This window comes from Phaseolus vulgaris, chromosome 11, assembly GCF_000499845.2.
Source record: "Phaseolus vulgaris cultivar G19833 chromosome 11, P. vulgaris v2.0, whole genome shotgun sequence".
NCBI classification, from domain to species: Eukaryota; Viridiplantae; Streptophyta; class Magnoliopsida; order Fabales; family Fabaceae; genus Phaseolus; species Phaseolus vulgaris.
Window position 1 is genome coordinate 15,624,289 of NC_023749.2, and position 22,319 is coordinate 15,646,607.

At 44.1% G+C, this 22,319-nt stretch overlaps 1 protein-coding gene across 1 annotated transcript; it reads left to right on the forward strand.

The window, feature by feature from the left end:
• The first annotated feature begins 1,189 nt into the window (after positions 1-1,189).
• On the forward strand, positions 1,190-21,450 carry LOC137835189 (filament-like plant protein 1). Its single transcript, XM_068643571.1, has 2 exons — positions 1,190-2,049; positions 21,414-21,450. The coding sequence occupies exons 1-2, from the start codon at positions 1,190-1,192 to the stop codon at positions 21,448-21,450; spliced, it is 897 nt and encodes a 298-aa protein (XP_068499672.1).
• Positions 21,451-22,319: the final 869 nt, after the last annotated feature.

A 22,319-nucleotide genomic window follows, 5' to 3' on the forward strand; every position in this document is an offset into this window, starting at 1 on the left:
CTGCGCGGATGACAAGGGGAACAACGGCGAGTTGTTCTACTTCGTTTACACTACCCTCTTCAAGAAGGTGAAACTCAGGCTTCCCTTCACCCGTTTCGAACGGGAACTATTAACCGAGCTCAACATCGCTGCTGCCCAGCTCCATCCCAACAGTTGGGCATTCGTGCGGGCATTTCAAATCATGTGCGCGCACTTGGGACTACCGGCCTCGGTAGACGTTTTCCTTTTCTTGTTCGAGGCTAAGAATCCTGGAGACCGCCCCTGGGTGAGCTTAAATGGAATTGCTGGGAGATCGATCCTCTCTATCTTCCAGCAATCTTACAAAGATTGGAAGGGAAAGTTCGTCCAAGTGCACCAAAATGATCAAGACCCTTCGCTGCTCGATGGCTTTCCCTTGTATTGGGTAAACAAGGGAAATAAGGACTCCAAAGAAAGCTTCAGAAGGCCAAGAAGTCCTGACAACATGGGCGAGTTGGACAAGGATCTATGCCTCTTCTGGAAAAGCGTGGCAGTCGCTAACATCACCTTTCCCACCTCTGCAATAATCTCCTTCGAGTTCCTCGAGGGCCAACTCGAAGCTCACATAGGTTAGCACTTACCTCGACATTTAGGTTTTTGTCTTGTGCTGCATCTCTGTTATCTATTATTGGGCGTCTTACTTGTTGCGCACTAGACCTGGTTTTTTTTCCTGCACCATTTGTTTGTATCATTCGCACCCGTACTCGTATATTTTACTTTTGCCTTCGCGCTTACTTGTATATTTTTGCACTGTGCAGATCTCATGTTGGGCAGAGGCAAATTGGCTGAACTGAGGGCGCTCGCCCGAACCCACAAATTGGCGTCGGGTTCTCAAACCGTGCCAAACTCGGTGGTGGAGATCGCCGCTGCCCAGGGCAGATCGCCCCCTCAAGGCCCAGCTCCTCCAGAGGCACTGCCCGCCCCTCAACGAAAGAAGCTCGTCTTAAAGAAACCAAAGAGGAAAACTCCTCAAGTGGTTCAAGAAGACGAGGATGAGGATGATGAGGCGACTGAGGACGGCCTCATTACCAAAAGGAGAAGGGTGGCACCTTCTTCACCACCTGCTCTCCCAACACCAACACCGCCCTCTCCCCCAGCTCCAACACCGCCAGTCCAAGCAATACCCTTGGCAGCTGCACTTCCTGCGGTTGAAGGCAAGGAGCCCAACTTCATGGAGAACCCTCCAAGCGCCTCCACGCCATTCGTATTTGCTGGAGAGGGTCCTCCTTCAACTGCCTCAATCGCTGAAGTTGCACCAGGTGGGGATGAAGGCGCTCACAACTCGCCAATACTCATTACCGAGTCCCCCACATCACCACCACGCCAGGAAGCCCAACCTCATCAACCAATTCAAGAGGGTGGCGGTGAGAGTCAGCACCAGGCTCCTTCAGCACCTCCACCGACAGCAGCTGCAAGCCTTCCCCCCGTGGTCAAAGAAATCTGGGGGCCCTTCACAGCTAAACTCAAAATGATGGTAGAGGACCTCCCCTCAATCATAACAAAAGCTGTGGAGAGTTCCAACAAAAAACTTCAGGACGATATCTCCACACTCCAAGAGGAGAATCGCCTGATAAGAATCGAGGCGGAGAAGCTGTCTTGTAACCTGATGATGGCGGAGATCGACCACTCAAGGGTGGAGGACGCCATGAGTGCCGAGCTGAGGGTTGCACGCAAGGAGACCTCCGATCTACGCCAGAAACTGCACCTCCTAGCTCAAGAGAAGATCGAGCTGGAGAGTAAGCTGGTTCCTTACCGGCTCAAGGTGGCTGACTTGGAGGCATCAATAAAAGCGGATGCAGCCAAGGTAGAGAACCTTGAAAAAAGGTCGGTTGATCGGGAAGTTCTCCTTGGAAAGGTAAAAAAGGAGAGGGATGACGTTGTGGCTAAGCTCGCCGAAGCTAGAGAGGAGAACAAGAGAACTGTTGCAGAGCTGGCCCAGGCGCGGGAGGAAAGCAAAAAGGTTGCTGAAGACCTTGTTCAAGCTCGTGGGAAAACTGAAGAACTGAAGAAACGAGCTGACGAGCTGGAACAGCAAACCGAGGGGCTCAAACAACAAAACGAAGAGCTCGAACTAAGCTCCGCCCAAGTCCTCGCCGCTGGGTTCGACGCCGCCCTGGAGCAAGTCGCCTGCCAGTACCCCGAGCTCGACCTCTCCATGGTATCAATATGTAATGAAGTGATGGATGGGAAGATCGTTCCTTCTGAAGATTAGTCGTCTCCCTCCATTACTTATTCACTGGGACCCCACGCTTGTTTCCTTTTGTACAAACTTTACCTGTAATAACTTTTCTTTTCCTCTTATGCATTTCGAACTGATACCACCCTTATTATAAACTTTTCCGCTTCCGCATATGGTCTCTCTGTTTACTCTGCTTTTCGTAGTAGAAACCGCTTAAGGAAATTAACTTAGCGATCATGCGGGCTCAATCGTTCACTTACTGCTTCAAACTCGAGCGAACTATCAACTTTCCAACGATGACATTTTAATAACTTGTGAACTTAAGACAACGAACTTCAGCGTGAAACTACTTACTAAACGGCAAGTTTCAATCCAACTGATATTTTAAGATATAGTTCACCTGATCTGCTCCATCAAAATGGGCCCTTACACTTGCCATCGCCTGAATTTCTTCTGATCGCCAGAGGGTCCCGGCGATGTAAGCCCCCTTTTGCCTTCGTAACTTGGCTATTGTTCCCTCATCTGGGGGGTAGAGGCGCCTTTCGGATCCTTCTTTACCTCCTTGAGTTTCAGAACAATAAGCCGGACAGCTAGGCGTTCTCTTCGAACCTACCTTAGCCATCCTTTAAACTTCTTCCACCCTCCACACCGTACCTGAACTCGTTCAAGACGAGAAGGATTTTATCTTGCCTGAACTCGCTCGACGGCGAGAAGGTCTTTATCTTGCCTGAACTCGCTCGACGGCGAGAAGGTCTTTATCTAGTGCCTGAACTCGCTTGACGGCGAGAAGGTCTTTATCTAGTGCCTCAACTTGCCCAGGGTGTACATCTCCTCCCCCTGGATGCACTGAGGACTTTATCTCTTTCTCGCCTGCACTCGCTTGACGGCGAGGAGGTCTTTTAATATCTTTCTCGCCTCAGGACGCGCGAGGGCGTTGAGGTCTTTTAAACGTTGCTGGTGCCTCTGATCGCCAAAAGACGATGAGGACTTTTAACTTTAACTGATGCCGCCAATCGCCGAAAAGCGATGGGGACTTAAAAACTTTTTAGAAAGCATGCAGCATATCTTCAAACTCGCCTTAAATCACATACGAGTGACAAGGTCTTTTTTCTAAAACTTTCGTAACAATAAGCATGCAATCTAAAACACTTTAAACTTCGAAAACTCTTCTTTATTGGGTGGCCTCATTAAAAACCCTCCTTAGGGAAAAAAGAGTGCCCCCTTCAAACTGTTTTAACAGAAAGCTTGCAAACTCTTTGTGTTTGTTTTTACTTACAAAGCTTCAACTGTAATATAACTTGAGGTGCGTGGCGTTCCAAGTGCGAGGAATCGCCCCTCCTTCCAATGTTTCTAAGCGGTAGGCGCCGTTCCCAAGCGCCTCGGTTATTCTGAACGGTCCCGTCCACTTAGGCGACAACTTGTTCTCCATCTCGTACTGGTGGGCCTTCCTCATCACCAGGTCGCCTTCTTTAAACTGCCTTGGCATCACCTTCGAGTTATACCTTCGTTCAATCCTTCTTTTCACTGCCTCGGCTTTTACTCTCGCCTCCTCCCTGACTTCATCCAGCAAATCCAGATTCAACCTTCTTTCCTCATTCGAGTCTTCCGCTACAAAGTTCTGGAATCTCGGCGAACTCTCCTGGATTTCTACTGGAATCATTGCGTCGCATCCATAGACCAAGCTAAACGGGGTCTCATGGGTTCCTGACTGCTCGGTGGTGTGGTACGCCCAAACTATACGGGGTACCTCCTCAGCCCACGATCCCTTGGCTTTCTCTAGCCTTCTCTTCAAGCCTCTTAGCAATACCCGATTGGCGGACTCTACTTGGCCATTTGTCTGAGGGTGCTCGACGGATGCAAATACTTGTTGAATTCCCACCTCTTCGCACAGCTTCTTCAGCAGGTGACTTGCAAACTGAGTCCCGTTGTCTGACACCAGGCGCTTAGGCACACCAAACCGGCACACGATGTTCTTCCACACAAAACTCTCGATCTTGTGCGCGGTGATCTGGGTCACTGGTTCTGCTTTGATCCACTTGGTGAAATATTCAATTGCCACCACCAAGTACTTCATCTGCCTGATCGCCAATGGGAAAGGTCCCAGAATGTCGATTCCCCACGTATGAAACGGCCAAGGGCTGTAAATCGACTTTAACTCTTCGGGAGGCGCTTTGTGCCAATCGGCGTGCTGCTGACATTGCTTGCAACACTGTGCATACTTCTTGCAGTCTTCCCTCATTGTTGGCCAGTAGTAACCTGCACGGAGGGTTCTTGCGGCGAGAGCTCGACCCCCGACGTGACTTTCGCATATCCCTTCATGGAGCTCGGCCATAATTCTTGTACATTTCTCTCCTTGCACACATTCCAGGAGTGGGTGTGTGAACCCAAACCTATACAACTCGCCATCAATCATTGTGAACTTGCTGGAGTTCTTCTTTATCTTCCTGGCCTCCGTCAGATCCAGCGGGAGAAGGCCATCTGCCAGGCATCGCTTGTACTGTGTTATCCAAGTGTCTGGCTCATGGATAGCGCAGACCTGCGTCATGTTCACCTTCTTCCCCCGACATGCTCTTATTCTCGGCGATCTCAAGGTTTCCTGAGTCAAAGACCTGTGACTCCTCGCCGCTTTCTCCGTCGATTTGCTTATTTGAAGAACCAGGTGGTCTGCCACAAATGCTCTAGGCGTCTTCAAAGTTTCTTGGATCACCGTCCTCTGCCTACCCCCCTTGCCTGAACTGGCGAGCTTAGCTAGCAAGTCAGCTCGGGCATTCTGCTCTCTGGGCACATGCACCACTTCAAAGGAGACAAAGGAACTCTTCAACTCCTGCCCATACTCCAGGTAAGCCGCCATTTGTGGATCCTTGGCCTGGAACTCGCCTGTTACTTGTCCCGTGACCAACAGCGAGTCACTCTTAGCCATCAGCACCCTAGCTCCCATCTCCTTGGCCAGCAAGATTCCGGCGATCAGCGCCTCATATTCTGCTTGATTGTTGCTGGCTTTGAAGGCAAACCTCAGGGACTGCTCAATCAGCACACCGTTGGGCCCTTCCAGGATGACTCCAACACCGCTACCCTGCTGGTTCGACAATCCGTCCACCGAGAGCACCCTACGGAAATCATCCCCCTCAACTCGCGCTGCTTCTGACGAGAGCTCGACCACAAAATCAGCGAAAATTTGCCCCTTGATCGGACCTCGGGGCTCGTACTTGATATCGAACTCCGACAGCTCCACCGCCCACTTCACCATCCTCCCAGCTACATCAGGCTTCTTCAGGACTTTCTGGATGGGCAAGTCGGTCATCACCAGTATGGTAAAACTGTGGAAATAGTGGCGCAACCTCCTCGCCGAAAATACCACAGCCAGCGCAGCTTTCTCCAAGGCCTGATATCTCACCTCCGGGCCCTGCAGCACCTTGCTGACGAAGTAAATAGGCTTTTGAGCCTGGTCTTGGTCTTGGGCGAGCACCGCACTCACCGCCCTCTCAGTTACAGCAAAGTACAACCTGAGAGGGGTTCCCACCAATGGTTTGCACAAAACCGGCGGGCTCGCCAGGTACTCTTTAAGCTTGACGAAGGCCTCTTCACACTCCTTCGTCCAGGCAAACTTGTTGTTTCGCCTTAAACACTGAAAGTACGGGTGGCCTTTCTCTCCGCTAGCCGATACGAAACGAGACTGGGCGGCCATCCGACCTGTAAGTTGCTGCACCTCCTTCACGGTAGCCGGGCTCCTCATCGCCAAGATGGCAACACACTTATCAGGATTGGCCTCTATTCCCCTTTCGGTTAAGAGAAATCCCAAGAACTTCCCTGCCTCCACGCCAAAAATGCACTTCTCGGGGTTCAGCTTTAACCTGAACTTGGCGATTGTGGTGAACAACTCCTCCAAGTCCGCAACGTGCTTGCTCTTCTCCGGCGAGGTCACGACCATATCATCCACGTACGCTTGCACATTCCTCCCCAGCATTGGTGCAAGTACCCTATCCATCAACCTTTGGTACGTGGCCCCCGCGTTCTTCAGCCCAAAGGGCATCACCTTGTAGCAGTAGCACGATCTCTCGGTCATGAAGGCGATCTTCTCTTCATCCATGGGATGCATCTTTATCTGGTTGTACCCCGAGAAAGCGTCCAGGAAGCTCAGCAACTTGCACCCTGCAGCACTGTCAACCAGGGCGTGTATGCTTGGCAAAGGATACGAATCCTTTGGGCAAGCCTTGTTTAGGTCAGTGAAATCGACGCACATGCGCCACTTCCCATTGCTTTTCTTCACCAGTACGACATTGGCCAGCCACTCAGGGTACTGGACTTCCCTGATATGGCCTGCGGCGAGGAGCTTCAGTGTTTCATCCCTGATCGCCTGCCTTCTCTCCTCGTTGAACTTCCTTCTTCTCTGTCGCACTGGTCTGACCTGGTTGTCCATTGCTAGATGGTGGCACAAGAAGTCGGGGTCGATTCCCGGCATGTCTGAAGCAGACCATGCAAAAGCATCCAGATGCCGCTCTATCACCTTGGCGATCTGGTCTTGGAGCTCAGCCTCAAAGGATCTTCCCAACTTGAATACCTTTCCCCCGATCTCCCTTTCGAGCCACTCCTCGACGGGTTTGGGTCTAGCTTCCCTGGCGATCACCGCCCTGGCGATTCCTAGTTCCCTCGCTTCCTCTGGGTGGTTCCTCGCCTCTTCTTCCCGATCGGCGTTCTCTCCCTCAGCCTCAGCATCCATCATGGCGACGTCGCCTCTGGCGGCCACCTCCATCGCTGCATCAACAACTCGCCATTCTGTTGGCCTGGGCTTCACACCGGGAGGCGGCGTCGTTGTGATGTAAATCACTGACCTCTTATTCTTGAGGCTATTCTCATAGCATTTCTTCGCCTCCTTCTGGTCAGATTTGATGGTGATCACCACCCCTTCCATCGATGGCAACTTCACCTTCATGTGCCTGGTTGAAGGCACAGCTCCTATTCTGTTGAGCGTTGGTCTTCCCAACAGAATGTTATATGCTGAGGGAGCATTCACGACGAGGTACTTGATTTTCTCCGTCCTCGAGCCCGCCTCATCCGTGAATGTAGTTCTTAACTCTATGTACCCCCTGACCTCCACCTGATCGCCAGCGAAACCATACAAGCACCCTCCATAGGGCCTCAGCTGGTCAAGGGGCAACTGCAGCTGTGTGAAAGTCGGCCAGAACATCACATCTGCCGAGCTTCCTTGGTCCACCAGAACCCTGTGAACCTTCCTTCCTGCCGTAACAAGCGAGATGACTATTGGATCGTTGTCATGAGGCACAACGTCCCTGAGATCTTCCCTTGTGAACGTGATGTCCACATCTGGCGAGTGGTCCTCGAACATGTCCACTGTCATCACAGACCTCGCATACTTCTTCCTCTGCGACGCGGTGCATCCACCACCCGAGAAACCTCCCGCGATGGTGTGGATCTCTCCGTGAGTGGGCATTTCGTGCTGCTGATCCTCACCACCCGCCGGCTGGGAGCTCGACGCGCCCCCCGTCCTTCTGTCCAGCAGGTAATCATTTAGGAACCCGCTCTTGACCTGGTCGTCGAGCTGGTATCCCAATGCCAAACATGAATCCACGGTGTGACCAAAACCCTGGTGAAATTCGCACCACGCGTCTGGCTTTGGTCCCAACACCTTGTCGCCCACTTTCTCGGGTGCCTTGAGCCTGGCTGCTATATTAGGGATGGCGATCAGGTCCGCCAACCCCATGACAAACTTATGCTTTGGTGGGCGATTGTACTCCCTAGGGCGCCCTGGGCCCCTGCCCTTGTTTTTCCTTAGATCATAAGGATGGCGGGTCCTTTGATCCCTCTTAGCCGCCACTGTCTCCAGCACCCTCTGTGGCTGGATCCTGGTCTAGGCACGTGGCCTAGCGGGGGCCACGCTCCCTCTCTTCTCGGCGACCTCACTCTCATCGGTGATGTGGGCCACCGCAAGTCGCCTAACCTCAGCAAACGTGGCGGGGTGAGCCCTGATCAGTGCCTCGCAGAAAGGTCCCGGCAGCACGCCCTTTTTTAAGGCGTATACCAGCATCTCTTCGTCCTTGGCTGGCGAGCGGACCATCTGCGCTCCAAAGCGATTCAAGTAGTCCCTGAGGGACTCTCCCTGGTACTGCCTTATGTCGAACAGATCATAAGACACCCTAGGTGGCGCCTTGTTCACTATGTACTGCTCGACGAAAAGCTTCGAAAACTGCTGAAAATTGGTTGTGACCTGTAGGCAGGCTCACAAACCATTCCAGCGTTGTTCCCTGGAGCGTGCTCACAAACATCTTGCAATACACAGCATCCAAGCCTCCTGACAGCATCATCTGCGTGTGGAACGTGGTGAGATGCGCCTCAGGATCCTCCACGCCGGTGAAAGTAGCCTTCACGGGTACCACACTTGCAGGGATAGGCGTGTCTGTGATCGCCTGAGCAAATGGCATGGGAAAAACGCGAGGTGACGACGACGGAGCGACCTCTTCAGCGACTGGGCGCCCTCTTTGCTCCTGAAGAGCTTGGCGCAATTCCTCAGTCACTTTGCTGAGCTCTTCATTCCTGGCCCGAGAGGCGACTAGGTCCTCATGCATCTTTGCCTGCTCTATGCGCGAGGCTTGCACATTCGCCTGCAGCGCACGCATGATCTCCACCATCTGCGCCATAGTCATGGCGCCTTCAGCAGCAACTGGCACAACTGGACTTGAACGGTTGCTTCTCATCTTTCTCATGAAAACTTAGCAGACCACAACGAGCGACGAACAAAACCTCCTTCAGCAACGATCGATCCAGCAATCAATCGATCAGAACTTCGTAAACTCTAAAGAACTTCAAGAACACAATCCCAATCAGCAAAAACCTTTGCGGAAACTTGCAACTTCACCACAGACCACCGCTTCTCCACCAAAACCTCTGATTCACCGGTCGAAAATCCGAACGAACGGCGAAGCTTCGATCTCACTGATTGAAACTCGGGCAAACGGCGAAAAACTTCACCTCACCGAACAAGAACTCAAACAAACGGGGGAAAACCTCAATCCTCCGAACAAAACCTCGAACGAACGGTGGAAAACGCAAATTTACCGAACGAAGCTTGAATGAACGACGGAAAATGGTTGCACCAGCACACAACCACACAGAAACTCCAAGAACTCACGCTGTGGATGGGGACAGGTTTTACACGGCCCCACGGTGGGCACCTGATGATCCTGCCTGTTGACCGGGACGCAAGAGCCTTGCATCGTCAAGTCTGGATCGACTTTGCGCCGTGTTAGCTTCCGTCCTTCGCTTTGATTCACCTCAAGAACCTGCAAAAAGACAGAACGGCGCCGCTGCGGCCGATCACGCTCTGACGCCCAAGTCAGCAACTGAACCACCAAAATACTAAGAGAAAACTAAGAACTTCAGGAACCGTGCAAAATTCTCTCTCAGCGTACTCAAGTTCTCGCAAGCGTAAAGAAGTATTCTAAAACGTGCGTACCTCAGAAGTTCTTTAGAATCTCTTATATACCTGTGCACTTTCTCTCTCCTGACAGTTACACATCTGGACACGTGGCTCGCATCCAGCTGTACATGTGTCGCCATCTGGAGCATCCTTGACTTGGGCGTCACCTCTTACTCTTCAGGTTTTATTCGACTAAGTTATCCACGCGAGGAGTAACTCGGTGTATAGCTGCCTTGGAGCGCGATCTCTTCTGTGTGGCGAGTACGGGTGTCATCATACACACCTTCCCTGTGGTCTCGCCGGCCGCCATCATGATCTACTTCACTTGCTTCATCGTGCATGTTCGGGTAAGCTGTTCCCCGACCTCAACCTCTGGCTAGCTAGGGAATGACTATCTGACGACTTTATCCTCTGCTTCGAAAGCCTGGAACAAGCTTCCCTGATCCTTCGGCGATGTCCTTCTTTCGGCGATCTCTAATCACTTGGTCGTCTGGGTTCGCATCCGGCGACTTCATCTCAAACCTGGTGACCGCCGGTTTAGGTATGCTAGAGATCGGAGCACGCCAACTTAATAACTGGCGACTACACGAGCCCCCCGACTTCCTTCCCTTCTACCAGCCAGGTGCCCCGTTCAACACGCCTATATAATAGCTTGCTGCCACGTCATCACTTCCGACCACCTGGACGGTACAGTTAGAATCATTTAAAGCATATTAAAACCACTTAACATAATTTTGTTAAGGTTTTCAGAAAACAATCGATTGTTTTGTCGAAACAATCGGTTGAATTGACTTGACAACAAAGTCAAGCTTTTCAAAACCTTTTGAAAAACTGCTAAGGTGAAACAACCTGTTGTTTCAAAATTTCAACCTGTTGAAACTACTAAGGTAAAACAACCAGTTGTTTCAAAAAACAACCTGTTGAAATTTCAACAACATTTTAGAAAACCCATCTTTTCAAAAGGTTAAAGATTCAAATGAACTTGGATCATCTTAAGGAGTGAATTAACAAGTTTCAAACAACTAGACAACACACACACCCAATAACAAGGTCTTCAAGCTTTCCTCTTGGATTTGGAGACATCAAAGCATCTTGTTAAAGATAACCCACTCTACTAGCGTCCTACATGTAGTTGACATTAATATTTGGTCTTTAATTATCCATATTCTTGTAGTGAAATATATATGTGTGTGTGTGAGTGTGTGTGAATATATTTATACGACATACTTTTTCTAGTAGAGGTAGGTTACGATGAATAGTTATGGAATCATATTATATTTCTCTAAGAGAACCAACTAATTTTATATGGAACCATGTTATATTTTTCTAAGAGAACCAACTATTTTCTAGTCTCTACCCTATATTACATAATACATTACAAGAAATTTCAAAATTACCCACAGATTATTGCAAATGAATATAAATTTGTAGGTAAATTCAACATTATATACGAATGTTACATACGAATCTTTACTCGTTTGATATTATCCTATAGACTTTTATCTATTGATAAAGTGAACACTACATACAGATTATTACTTATGAACACAAATTTGTAAATAAATTACCCGCAAATTAGTACTCGTAGATAAATTCAATGTTACATACGATACAGATTCGTACGTAATTTATCTACAAACCTATTTGTGGTAATATTAATAAAAAATATTATCCACAAATATAGATTCCTGGATAAATTACCTACGGATCCATCCATAAATAATTTAGATATGTGGATATTACCTATGAATTTGTATTTATAGATCTACATATTTGTATCCATAGACACTACAAGAAAAAAAAATGTCTTAACGAAGATTATTTAACAGAGGTTAATATAACCCTAAGAATTGATTTAATTAACGAGAGTTTTTTTAACCTTCGTTAAGTTTCAAAGGTTATTCTAAAACCTCAGCAAAATAACATAAGTGTTTTTAACCATTAAATTTCAAAGGTTTATTTTAAAACCTCAACAAAATAATGATGATTTTTTTAACCTTTGTTAAATTCCAAAGGTTTATTCTAAAATCTCAGCAAAATAATGGAGGTTTTCTTAACCTTTAGTAAGTTCCAAAGGTTTATTCTACAACCTCAGCAAATTAACAGGAGTCTTTTTAACTTTTGTTAAGTTTCAAAGGTTTATTCTAAAATCTCAGCAAAATAATAGAGTTTTTTTAACCTTTGTTAAATTCCAAAGATTTATTGTAGAACCTCAATAAAACATTTCAGATTTTTCAAACTTCAAAAAATAAATATAATTAAATTTATTTATAAATAAATAATTAAAAACTACATATTTTTAATATATTTTATATATTTATAACTAAATTCTCTAGAATTTTGAAAGTGTAACTTTACATTACAAATAAGTTTTCTAAAGTTTCAAAAATTTATTTTAAAAACTCAGCAAAATAACCTTGGATAATAAGTATTTCAACAACTAATATTGGATAATAAGTATCTCAACATTATTTGCATATTTTTCTATGATTGATGGTAGTTGGCCAATATAATTCTTAGTTTTTTTGTTACGAGCTCATACTTCAAAAACTTTACTTATTTTTTTTAAAATTTTGATGTACATATATTTTATGTGCAATTTTAGTTTTAATTATAATTGTTAATATTTAATTCTCATAATTTTAAAATATTTTAAATTAAGATCTTTATTTTAAAATACATCTAATAATTAATTCACCGTGAAAGTGAGAAGTAATAAGGTTAATTTCTCCTCGCAATATGTTCTTGAAATCTTTAGCCAAGAACACATATGACTTTGAAACCCACATCTGATAGATAATGCAATTATTTAGGATATATAAAGCAGTGATAAACAACAGTTGTTGTTGAGTTAGGTAACAGTGGCTTGTGACACAAGTTGGGGCAGTAAAGTGATGGAAGAAGCAATATTGGAGTAAGAAGAAGATAATGCCTTATTTAGTTTTTTTCCTTGATATAATAGAGATAAGTGTGGCTGATTGTAATTCTTTGTTACGACTCAGTGGCCATTGAGTCTGTGTTGGAGAGTAGTGTGTCTACGGGAAGTCGAGTGGATCGTTAGAGATTGTGGAAAATGGGGTTGAAGGTTATTTCAAACGACAAGTCATTTTACAACAATTTTGAAACTCATGGTATTTAACGGAGGTTTTGAAACCCATGGTATTTTACGAAGGTTTTTAAACCCATGGTATTTAACAAAGGTTTTTAAATCCATGGTATTTTACAGAGGTTTTGAAACCCATGGTATTTTACAGAAGTTTTGAAACCCATGGTATTTTAAAGAGGTTTTTAAACTCATGGTATTTAACAGGATTCTGAAAGACTTTTCATGAGGTTTACAAAAAACTTCGGAATGGTTTAGCGGAGAAAATTGTAGTAAATGAGGCTTTAAACACGAACAAAAATGATTTCCTAATGCATGAGTAATCACTGTCCGTAAGGACTTATCCGCGGTATATTGCGCAAGTCCTCCAGGATACAACATGAACTTCCCAGAAATGTTCGAGGATCAGAACTAGCAAGTTACTCTTAAAAGAGTAAGAATCCAATAAACCCAGAAATATTATAAATTAAAAAGAATAAAAGTGAAGAGGAAAGGAGGAGTGCACGGTGAGTGTTGTGAGGAAGATGAAGTGTAGAAGGATGCGAAGTAAGCCAATGTGTTTGAGCATTCTCGTGCCTCTTATTTATAGGCAAGGAGAGAAGCTCAAAACCCACGAAAAGGGGGAGATGGAGAATGTTATTCCGGCGATTCGGAGGTGACGTCGAAGACGCGCCGGAAATGGTGGAAGACCACCACAACAGAAGAAAGACCGTGGAACAAGTCTTGCAACGTTCCAAAACGTCCCTTTCAAACTCAAAGGCATGAACTTGAAATAGAAAACAAGTGGAGAAACGGATTGCCAGAAAAACGGAGGAGATCTCGCGGTGTCCATGAATCTGCAATGACTCTGAGGAACGTGCACTGCAACAGTTAGCTTTCTTCTTCAATATATAAATAACACAAATTTACGACAATCCCCAACATATTGCAGAAGAAAGAAAGAAGAAACAAAAAAGGAAATTCTAGGTTTATCTATGATGTAATGCATCAGAGCTGGTATAGCAAGCTATATGAACCAGTCTTAGATTGATGAACTTAACACATAATGTAGTTGGTATAGCAAGCTATATGAACCAAGACACTTAGTATGTGTTAAAGGTTTATCATTCACAATACTCCCCCACATTACTTGTTCTTATCGCTGTGTTGCACTACTAGGCCATTCGTGTGCCCGATATTCATGAGTGTTATAGAGATCTTGCCAAGATCTCATGCAAACGACCCCACTTGACACTCATATAGGTGATTTCATCCAGTATATGCTGCAAATCATACACCACCCATAAGGAATATGAAAATCATTAAAACTTTGTAAATCGTTAAAACTCTTTTACCTCAAAATTTTAACCACAAAGTTTATCCTCTCGATTATGCAGTATCTTGCATTTTCACACACACCATAGGAATGGACAAAATTGATTTTAAATCAACATTAGTGCTAGCAGAACTAACAAGTGACTTGTTTTTACCCATATGAATTGTTCCTGCCAGCTGACCAAATCGTGCTTCGTGCATAGCTAAGACTCGCGTATCAGGGACTCCTTCGTCTTTGTTCCAAACCTCCACCCTTCGCCGCTGTGAGTACCTAAATCATAGAGAACAAAGGGTGCCCTCGCGGCCGTTTGCACTCCGACGCTCAAGTCAGTGTGGCAGTAAACACCGTGCACCTCCGTATCGGAACACCATAACTGTAGTGTTCTGAAGGTGCGTAACTGTTTTCTAAACAACTTCTCTCTTGTGCTCCAATCACTCGTGCATACAATGTGTAAGCTAGCAAATGATTAAAATGTACCTCACTAAGCTTTCAGAAAAGCTTATATACCTTGGGTTTCAGTGCTACTGCCACGTGTCACTTATGACTTAAGTGCAACTCCACGTGGAAGGCCTTACGACGCTGTAGCCCAACTTAGGGAAATCCCAGCGCGTAAGTCTTCCCTCCTCGAAGTGCATCCGGTGCAGGGGATGACTACCCGGGTGCCAACTCGTGCGCCCCAGCCTCTAGTCACTCGCCCTGAGAGTATCTCAGCCTTCCTCTCGCACCATGCATGTAGATTACCCCTGGGACGTGGCCCTCTCCCGGGTCGTGCCTGTCCCAGCGGTTCTCCAAAGGTGGCGTGCACTGCCGCGTCCCTACACCTCATATATGGGTACTTCACGAGACAGGTCACTCCTTGTTGGTACTGGGAATATGGCCTTGAAGCCACCTTTCTCTTCTCTTTATTACTATTATGAGGTACCGAGGCCCAAGGCCTCCACGCCCGTACCATGGCCTCTTACCGTGCCGCCCCCTCCATAGTCTTCCCTACCTGTGGGTATCAGGGGTGGCCCCTTGATGGAGGAGGGCCCAAGCTCACCACACTATGAAAGCCAAGCTTCCAAGGCTAAGACCGTCTAGCTTATGAAGAGGAGCGTCTAGACTCAAAGAGGAGCGTCTAGCCTAAGATATGGAGCGTCTAGACCATGATAAGGAGTGGCTACATAAGGAGCATCTAGAAGGACCGTCTAGCTCACCACACATGGATCAAGCTACGGTTTGGGAAAGCCTTGTAATTGGTACATGAAGGCCCATTAGGGGTACTTAGTAGATAGGATAGTGTAGAAAGCACTTTTGATGGAAACATTCTAGAATGTAGGGTTTGTGTGGCCGGTCATTGCTTGGCACATGGCTTAGCATTTAGATTTAATTTTTGGTTTTCTTTTTCTTGTAATTCAGCTTACAAATTACGTCCAAGATAGCCTATAAATAGGAAGGCTATCTCATTGTATTGGACAAGTTTTAATTGAGTAAGGTTATGCTGCCATTTTTGTGCACAAGCTTTACTTCTCCTAGAAATCTAGGCTTAAAACTTCAATCCTTTCACCTTCTCCCTTGAGCTGGCCGAACCACTCAAACACCACACTCCTCATGCACCTTCAAAGCCAACACAACTCCTAGGAGGGCTTTGTTTCACTCACCCATTGCTTCCGCATCGCTTTTTTACTACTTTGATTCAAGAAGAACACATGAAATGCCATCATTTGGTATCAGAGCTTTTGGTTCTTCAAGATGAGTAGCTTGGTCTTTTAATTTCAGTTCTTCTTTATTTCATCTTTGTCATTTCAATTCCTTACTTGTCTTGCTGTTTTTATATTTTAAGTTGTTCTTGGTGTGCTTATGGAAGATCCAACCAAAGCACAATTGTTCAATTGATCTTGAACAAATTCTGTGCAGCTTGTGATAGGATTCCTTACACCATTGTGTGGCTGTTTTTCTTTTAGGAAATTGAGTCCTTATTGCTTTCTTATAATTGCTTCATTTTATGCTTTGAGTCTTTATTTTCTGAATCTATAAATGTTGTGTCAAGTCATGTGAATCCATAATTGTCATCAATTCTTAGTAGTCCTATTTTTTGGCTTGATTGTTTCTTGTTTTTGGGTCTCTTTATATTGCTTTAATCTGCTGTTATTTTGATCCTTTGGTGCTTTTTATTTTTAGTTTGAGTTCATAATTGTGTCTTAGTTCTTACACAATTTCCATTCTTACATTTCCATTGTGTTAATTTTGGTTATCTTGCTGTTTTCTTCCAGTTTTCCAGATTTCCCCTGTTTCATCTCTCTGTTCTGGGCTGTTTTGTTTTAAAAAAATATTTCCACCCATAGGAAAATTCTGATTTTCTGGAAAATGCAAGTTTAAAGTGTTATAGAAAAGACAAAAAAAGAATGAGGTCAAAAGAAGCAACAGAAAAAAAATGATAAATCTTACAAAATCAGAGTGCAAATCTTGAGCGCTCCAGCTGGCCTAACTGCACACCAAATTTACAAAAATTATTAAAAAAAAATGGTGCATGCTTTTTAGGTGATTCCAAAGCCAAAATTTAGATAAGATCCTGAACTTTCTTGCATCCAAATTTCAGAAACAAATTTTACAATTACAGCTCAGCATAAATCGGGGAACAAATACGTTTTCTGGCCCACAACATTTTCCAGTGGTGCTGTTTTTTTTTATTTGGTCATCTAATCTAGTGCTTTTCTTTAGGAATTCCTTTTGTGTGCCAACTTTTATTGAGTACCTTTAATTGTTTGCTTTAATTTCTTGAATCTCTTTCTAAGTTGTCATATTATAAATCCTTTTGGTAGTACTGTTTTCTTTCAATTAAATTTGTTTCTTGCTTTTGTTTCTTGACCTCTCATTTTGGGTGCTGGAATTTAATTCTCTCTTGGTGCTTATGTGCATGGAAATTGACTTGGTTTAAGGTTAAGCCCTTGTGAATAGGTGCTGGAAATTGGAGAATTAAAGCCAACTTTCTAAGGAGGAGTCAAAGCTAAGGCCGAAACAAGCTTTCTTGAAACAAACACTACAAACACCTAGAAGATCAACAATCAAGACAACAAAGAAAGTGCACTAACCAAAAAGAGGAACAACAAAGGGGGTTTTCTTATCTCCTTTACAACTTGGTTTATTGTTAATTTTAAATTACGTTTTAGACGGTGAGTGTGTCTTCAAGGGCTCAAAGTGTCCGAGAAGCCTCACCTAGGGCCGAATAGCATAGTAATTTTGCTTAGTAAATTGTTGCTTGTTTGAACTTGTTTTTCTTTTGTTTTGGTAGAAACGTTTTGCATGCTTAGTATTGTTTAATTTTGTGCTATACCGACTAGCTTTGCTGCATATCTAGCTTACATAGTTTTCTTGCTTTTTGATTTCTCAACTTCTTGTGTTCTAAGTGTTCTACTAAGAGAAAATTTTGTGTGAAGTCATTGGAGGAAAGTTTTTGGCAAGGAAAAGGCTTGGTACTTAAGTAGTCCATTGTGACTCACCTCCCTTACCTGGAAAACTACCTTCTCTAACTTTCCTAAACTTTCTCCAAGTAAAACACCTATATACACAAAGTTTTAGCCATGTCTTCTTCTTCTCACTCTCCAAAGTCTATAGAAAGTGAAGTAAAATCTTTGAAAACTCTTTTAAAAGAAGTATCCCAAGCGGTACAATTGATCTCTTTTGGACAATTGGAGAATGAGAACAAAATTAATGAGTTGGCTAAAGCTCAAGAAGAGAAGTCACAAAAATCACAAAAATAAAAAAAAACTCATGCATCCCATTCTCAAAGTATTGAGTCTCTAGGGGAGGGCAGCCGTAGAATCAATGATTATTACCAACCACCCCCTAGAAGAACTAGACAAAGGGAGCAAGAGAGCCCAAAGGAAGTAAGGGTAGACCTACCCCATTTCTATGGTAAGGAAGACGTAGAGGCCTACCTAGATTGGGAGATGAAAGTAGAGCAACTCTTTGCTTGCCATAGGGTGAGTGAAGAGAGGAAGGTACCCTTAGCAACCCTTAGTTTCCAAAGCAATGCCATGTATTGGTGGACCTCTTTAGAGAGAGACCGACGTCTTCGTAGGGAGCCTTCCATAGAATATTGGAATGACCTTAGGGGAGCCCTAAGACGTCGCCACATACCTTCCTACTACCATAGGGAGTTGATGGACAAGCTCCAAAGACTCCAACAAAAGAACTTAAGTGTGGAAGAGTATAGGCAGAAAATGGAGCTCTACATGATGAGAGCATCCATTAGAGAGGAAGAAACCACCACCATATCTAGGTTTCTAAGTGGGCTCAACCTTGAGATAAGGGATCGAGTAGAACTATTACCCTACCAAGACTTGAATGATTTCGTTCAACTTTGCATTAAAGTTGAACAACAAAATTTGCGCAAAACTTCAAGTCTAAGGGTGGGTTCTTACTCCAACTCTTATCCCAAGAAAGACTTTAAAAGGGAGGGTAGTACACCTAGAGACGAATCCAAAGAAACTACCAAACCCTTAGTGAAAGATGCCTCCACCCCATACATCCGTGCTAGGGACACCAAGTGTTTTAAATGTTTTGGAAGAGGGCATGTGCAAGCACAATGTCCAAACCAAAGGGTTTTGTTTTTAAAAGGACAAGATGAGTACACAAGTGGTGAGGATGAACCTAGTACTCAAGAAAAAGGGGAAGGAGAAAGGATAAATCCTTTGGAGGGGGACTTATTGATGATTCAAAGAATCCTCCACAATCAACCTAGTGCATCCAACGAGACACAACGAGAGAACATTTTTCATACTAGATGCAATATTTTAGAAAATATATGCTCTCTTATTGTGGATGGTGGGTCATGCTGCAATTGCTGTAGCACTAGATTGATTGAAAAATTAAAACTACAAGTAGTTCCTCATCCAAAACCGTACAATTTACAATGGATCAATGAGGATGGAGAACTACGTGTAGACAAACAAGTGGAAATCGAGTTTTCTATAGGTAACTACAAAGACAATGTTTTATGTGATGTAGTACCTATGGAAGCTTGCCACATCTTATTAGGTAGACCATGGCAATTTGATAAGAAAACCTCGCATAATGGTCTAACTAACGAGATTTCTTTCATCCACAAGCACAAAAGATTTGTACTTAGCCCTTTACCACATTCCCAAGTGGTAAAAGACCAAATACAAATGAAACAAAAAAGGGATGAAGAAAAAATAGAAAAAGAAAAAAATTTTGGGAAACAAAAGGCGTGGGAGAATAGTGTTCCTTCCCACAAGGTCATTCAACAAGTCAGGCACAATGAAACTACCTTTACAAACATGCTTCTTGTTGAACAACCTAGCCTTTCCTATTGTAAAGGAACACTTGCAAGCATGAGCACAAAAGAAAAGTCTTTAAAAGAAGCTTGCATAGATCAAGACTATTTCTCCAATGTGTTAAGATATCCCCAAAAGAATGACAAGTTATCTATAAGCACCTACCAATTTTTGTATGAAGTAGTGCCTAGAACAACTTGCCATGTCTTATTGAGACAACCATTGCAAAATGTACAAATTTTCATAAACAATGGTTGTACCAACGAGACTCTCTTTGCACATAAGAGAAAAAGTCTACAAGAAGGAGAACTCATGGGGCAAATGAGAATTGATGAAACTCTAGAGCTTTTAAGAGGAAAACTTTTGTCACCCATGAGAAAAGAGGTTCAAAGACATTACTTTAGGTACAACTCTTGTTTTCAAACTACACCTAAAGCAAAGTCTCAAGAACTCTATACTCCTTCACCTTTTGTAAAAGATACTTGGGAAGACACACATTTCCTATTAGAGCTTCCTAGGACAACAAAAGGTCTTGATTCTTTCTTCATGGAAGTGGATAAACTCTTCTTAAGAAAAGTGACAAGCCTCCATGATTTATTTTCAAAAATAAGGGATAGAGCTCCAAAATTTGAAAACATAGATCTCCCTTCTATGCTTCACGAAATCATGAGGGACACCCACAATTCTTGGGATGAGAATCCTTTCCCTTTTATACATGCATACAATGGAGTAGTCCACAAGATTACTCATATCTCTCCATTTGAAGTTGTATGTGAACATAGTCCTCTTGCCTTTTTAAAGTTGTCACCATTTCCTAAAGGTATTATGCCTAAGGAAAAAGTAACTACTTTTGAAAATTTTAGAAAATATAAGAGGATTAGAGGGCAAATACAATCCTCAAAAGGGAGATATTGTGAGAAGTTGACCAAAACAAGAGAAAAACAAAGATGGCAACTTCACACAATTAATTGTTTTCCAAAGGCTCACCCTAACTCCTTTGCTTTGTTTCAGGATTCACATAGATTGACATTTGATCCGGGAGGATACATCTTGACGAAGCAAGAGGCTGCTATCCGAGATCAAGAATGCACATCTGAGGATAGATCTTCTCATGAAGGAGGAGATGATGGACACCATCCAGCCACAACCATCCCCCAAGCAAAAGCCTTGGATTTGAGGACAAATCCTTTTCAAGAGGGAGGGGATGATGGAGGAGGGCCCAAGCTCACCACACTATGAAAGCCAAGCTTCCAAGGCTAAGACCGTCTAGCTTATGAAGAGGAGCGTCTAGACTCAAAGAGGAGCGTCTAGCCTAAGATATGGAGCGTCTAGACCATGATAAGGAGTGGCTACATAAGGAGCATCTAGAAGGACCGTCTAGCTCACCACACATGGATCAAGCTACGGTTTGGGAAAGCCTTGTAATTGGTACATCAATCCTTTCACCTTCTCCCTTGAGCTGGCCGAACCACTCAAACACCACACTCCTCATGCACCTTCAAAGCCAACACAACTCCTAGGAGGGCTTTGTTTCACTCACCCATTGCTTCCGCATCGCTTTTTTACTACTTTGATTCAAGAAGAACACATGAAATTCCATCACCCCTCCTATCTGTGGGCGTGTCCTATGGTGCCGCCTCCTCCACGGTCGTTCCTACCCGTGGGTATTGGGAGGTGGCGCCCATCGGATGTAAGCGCCCTTTGGTTCGGACCCAGGCGACGCCCGAGGCTGGTCAACGCCCAAGGCCTGACCATCTTCCTTCTCCTCTCCCTGTGCCTTTGATGGGTCCCACCCAGTGTTGACTTTGGTCAACGCCCGAGGACAGGTCGATACATGAACCTTATTCATAGGATCTCCAATCACAAAGGTTGGGTTTTCATCACTTGTTTGTTTGCAAGTGGCTTAAGTCTCATTCCCCTCGATGTTTCTAAAATCATTTTTCTTCTTAGGGGTTTTGTCAGAGGATCTACCAAATTCCATTCTGACTTGACATAGTCAATAGAAATCATTCCACTCTTTAACAACCGTTTTACTAAATTATGTCTCAATATATGTTTATTCTTTTCATTGTAACTTTTATTTTTAGCTATAGCTATTGCCAATTGGCAATCACAGTGCATTGATACAGATTGGGTTGGTTTCATTCCTAACAGAATGTTTGCTAAGAAGTTTTTCAACCACTTAGCTTCACTACTAGCCATTTCTAGAGCAAAAAACTCAAATTCTATTGTTGATCTTGCAATAATAGTTTGCCTGACTGACCTCCATGTATTTAGCACCACCCCCAAGTGTAAATACATAACCACTAGTGGACTTTGTCTCATCTGAATCAGAGATCCAGTTAGCATCACTGTAGCCTTCTAGCACAACAGGAAATCCGTAATATTCAATGGCATAATCCATTGTACCTCTCAAGTATTTCATGAGTCTCGCAACTGCATCCCAATGATCCTAACTAGTGTTAGAGTTAAGTAGTGTCTAAAATCAAGAGGGGAGGGGTGAATTGAGCTTATCAAATTTTCGCAAAACAATCTAATTTACTATGTAACAGAGGTGAAAAGGACAGATTGATATTAAATGGAACATATTGTTTTTACAGATGAATCTAGTTCAATTAAAACAAGATCAACACAGTTTAGATCAACCAGCAGCAATACCAGAACCAAATTGATTAACTTTCTCAGTTTATAAAGTTGCAGTTTAAAGTACAAGATTAATCAATTTTTACTTAACATAATCCATCTAGAGTAATGAACCAAATGTCACAGTTTAGTTAAAGGAACCAGTTCACCCTTCTTATCCTATTACAGATTCACACAGCAGCTTGATTTATGATTAGAGGATTGATTAACAAGTTAGAACGGCAGATTTAACCATGTCCAGAATTAACAGATTTAGTTTCAATATAACAGATTCCTTTCTTGACAGATTATGTGAAATTACAGAATTAAGAGCAGGGATGAGAAAAGAAACACACGAGAATTTTTATACC

Coding starts and splice junctions, on each gene's coding strand:
- LOC137835189 (XM_068643571.1), top strand. CDS start 1,190: ATGGAGAACCCTCCAAGCGCCTCCACGCCATTCGTATTTGCTGGAGAG. Junction 2,050..21,413: donor CGAGCTGACGAGCTGGAACA/GCAAACCGAGGG, acceptor TTTTATTTTTAG/CTATAGCTATTGCCAATTGG.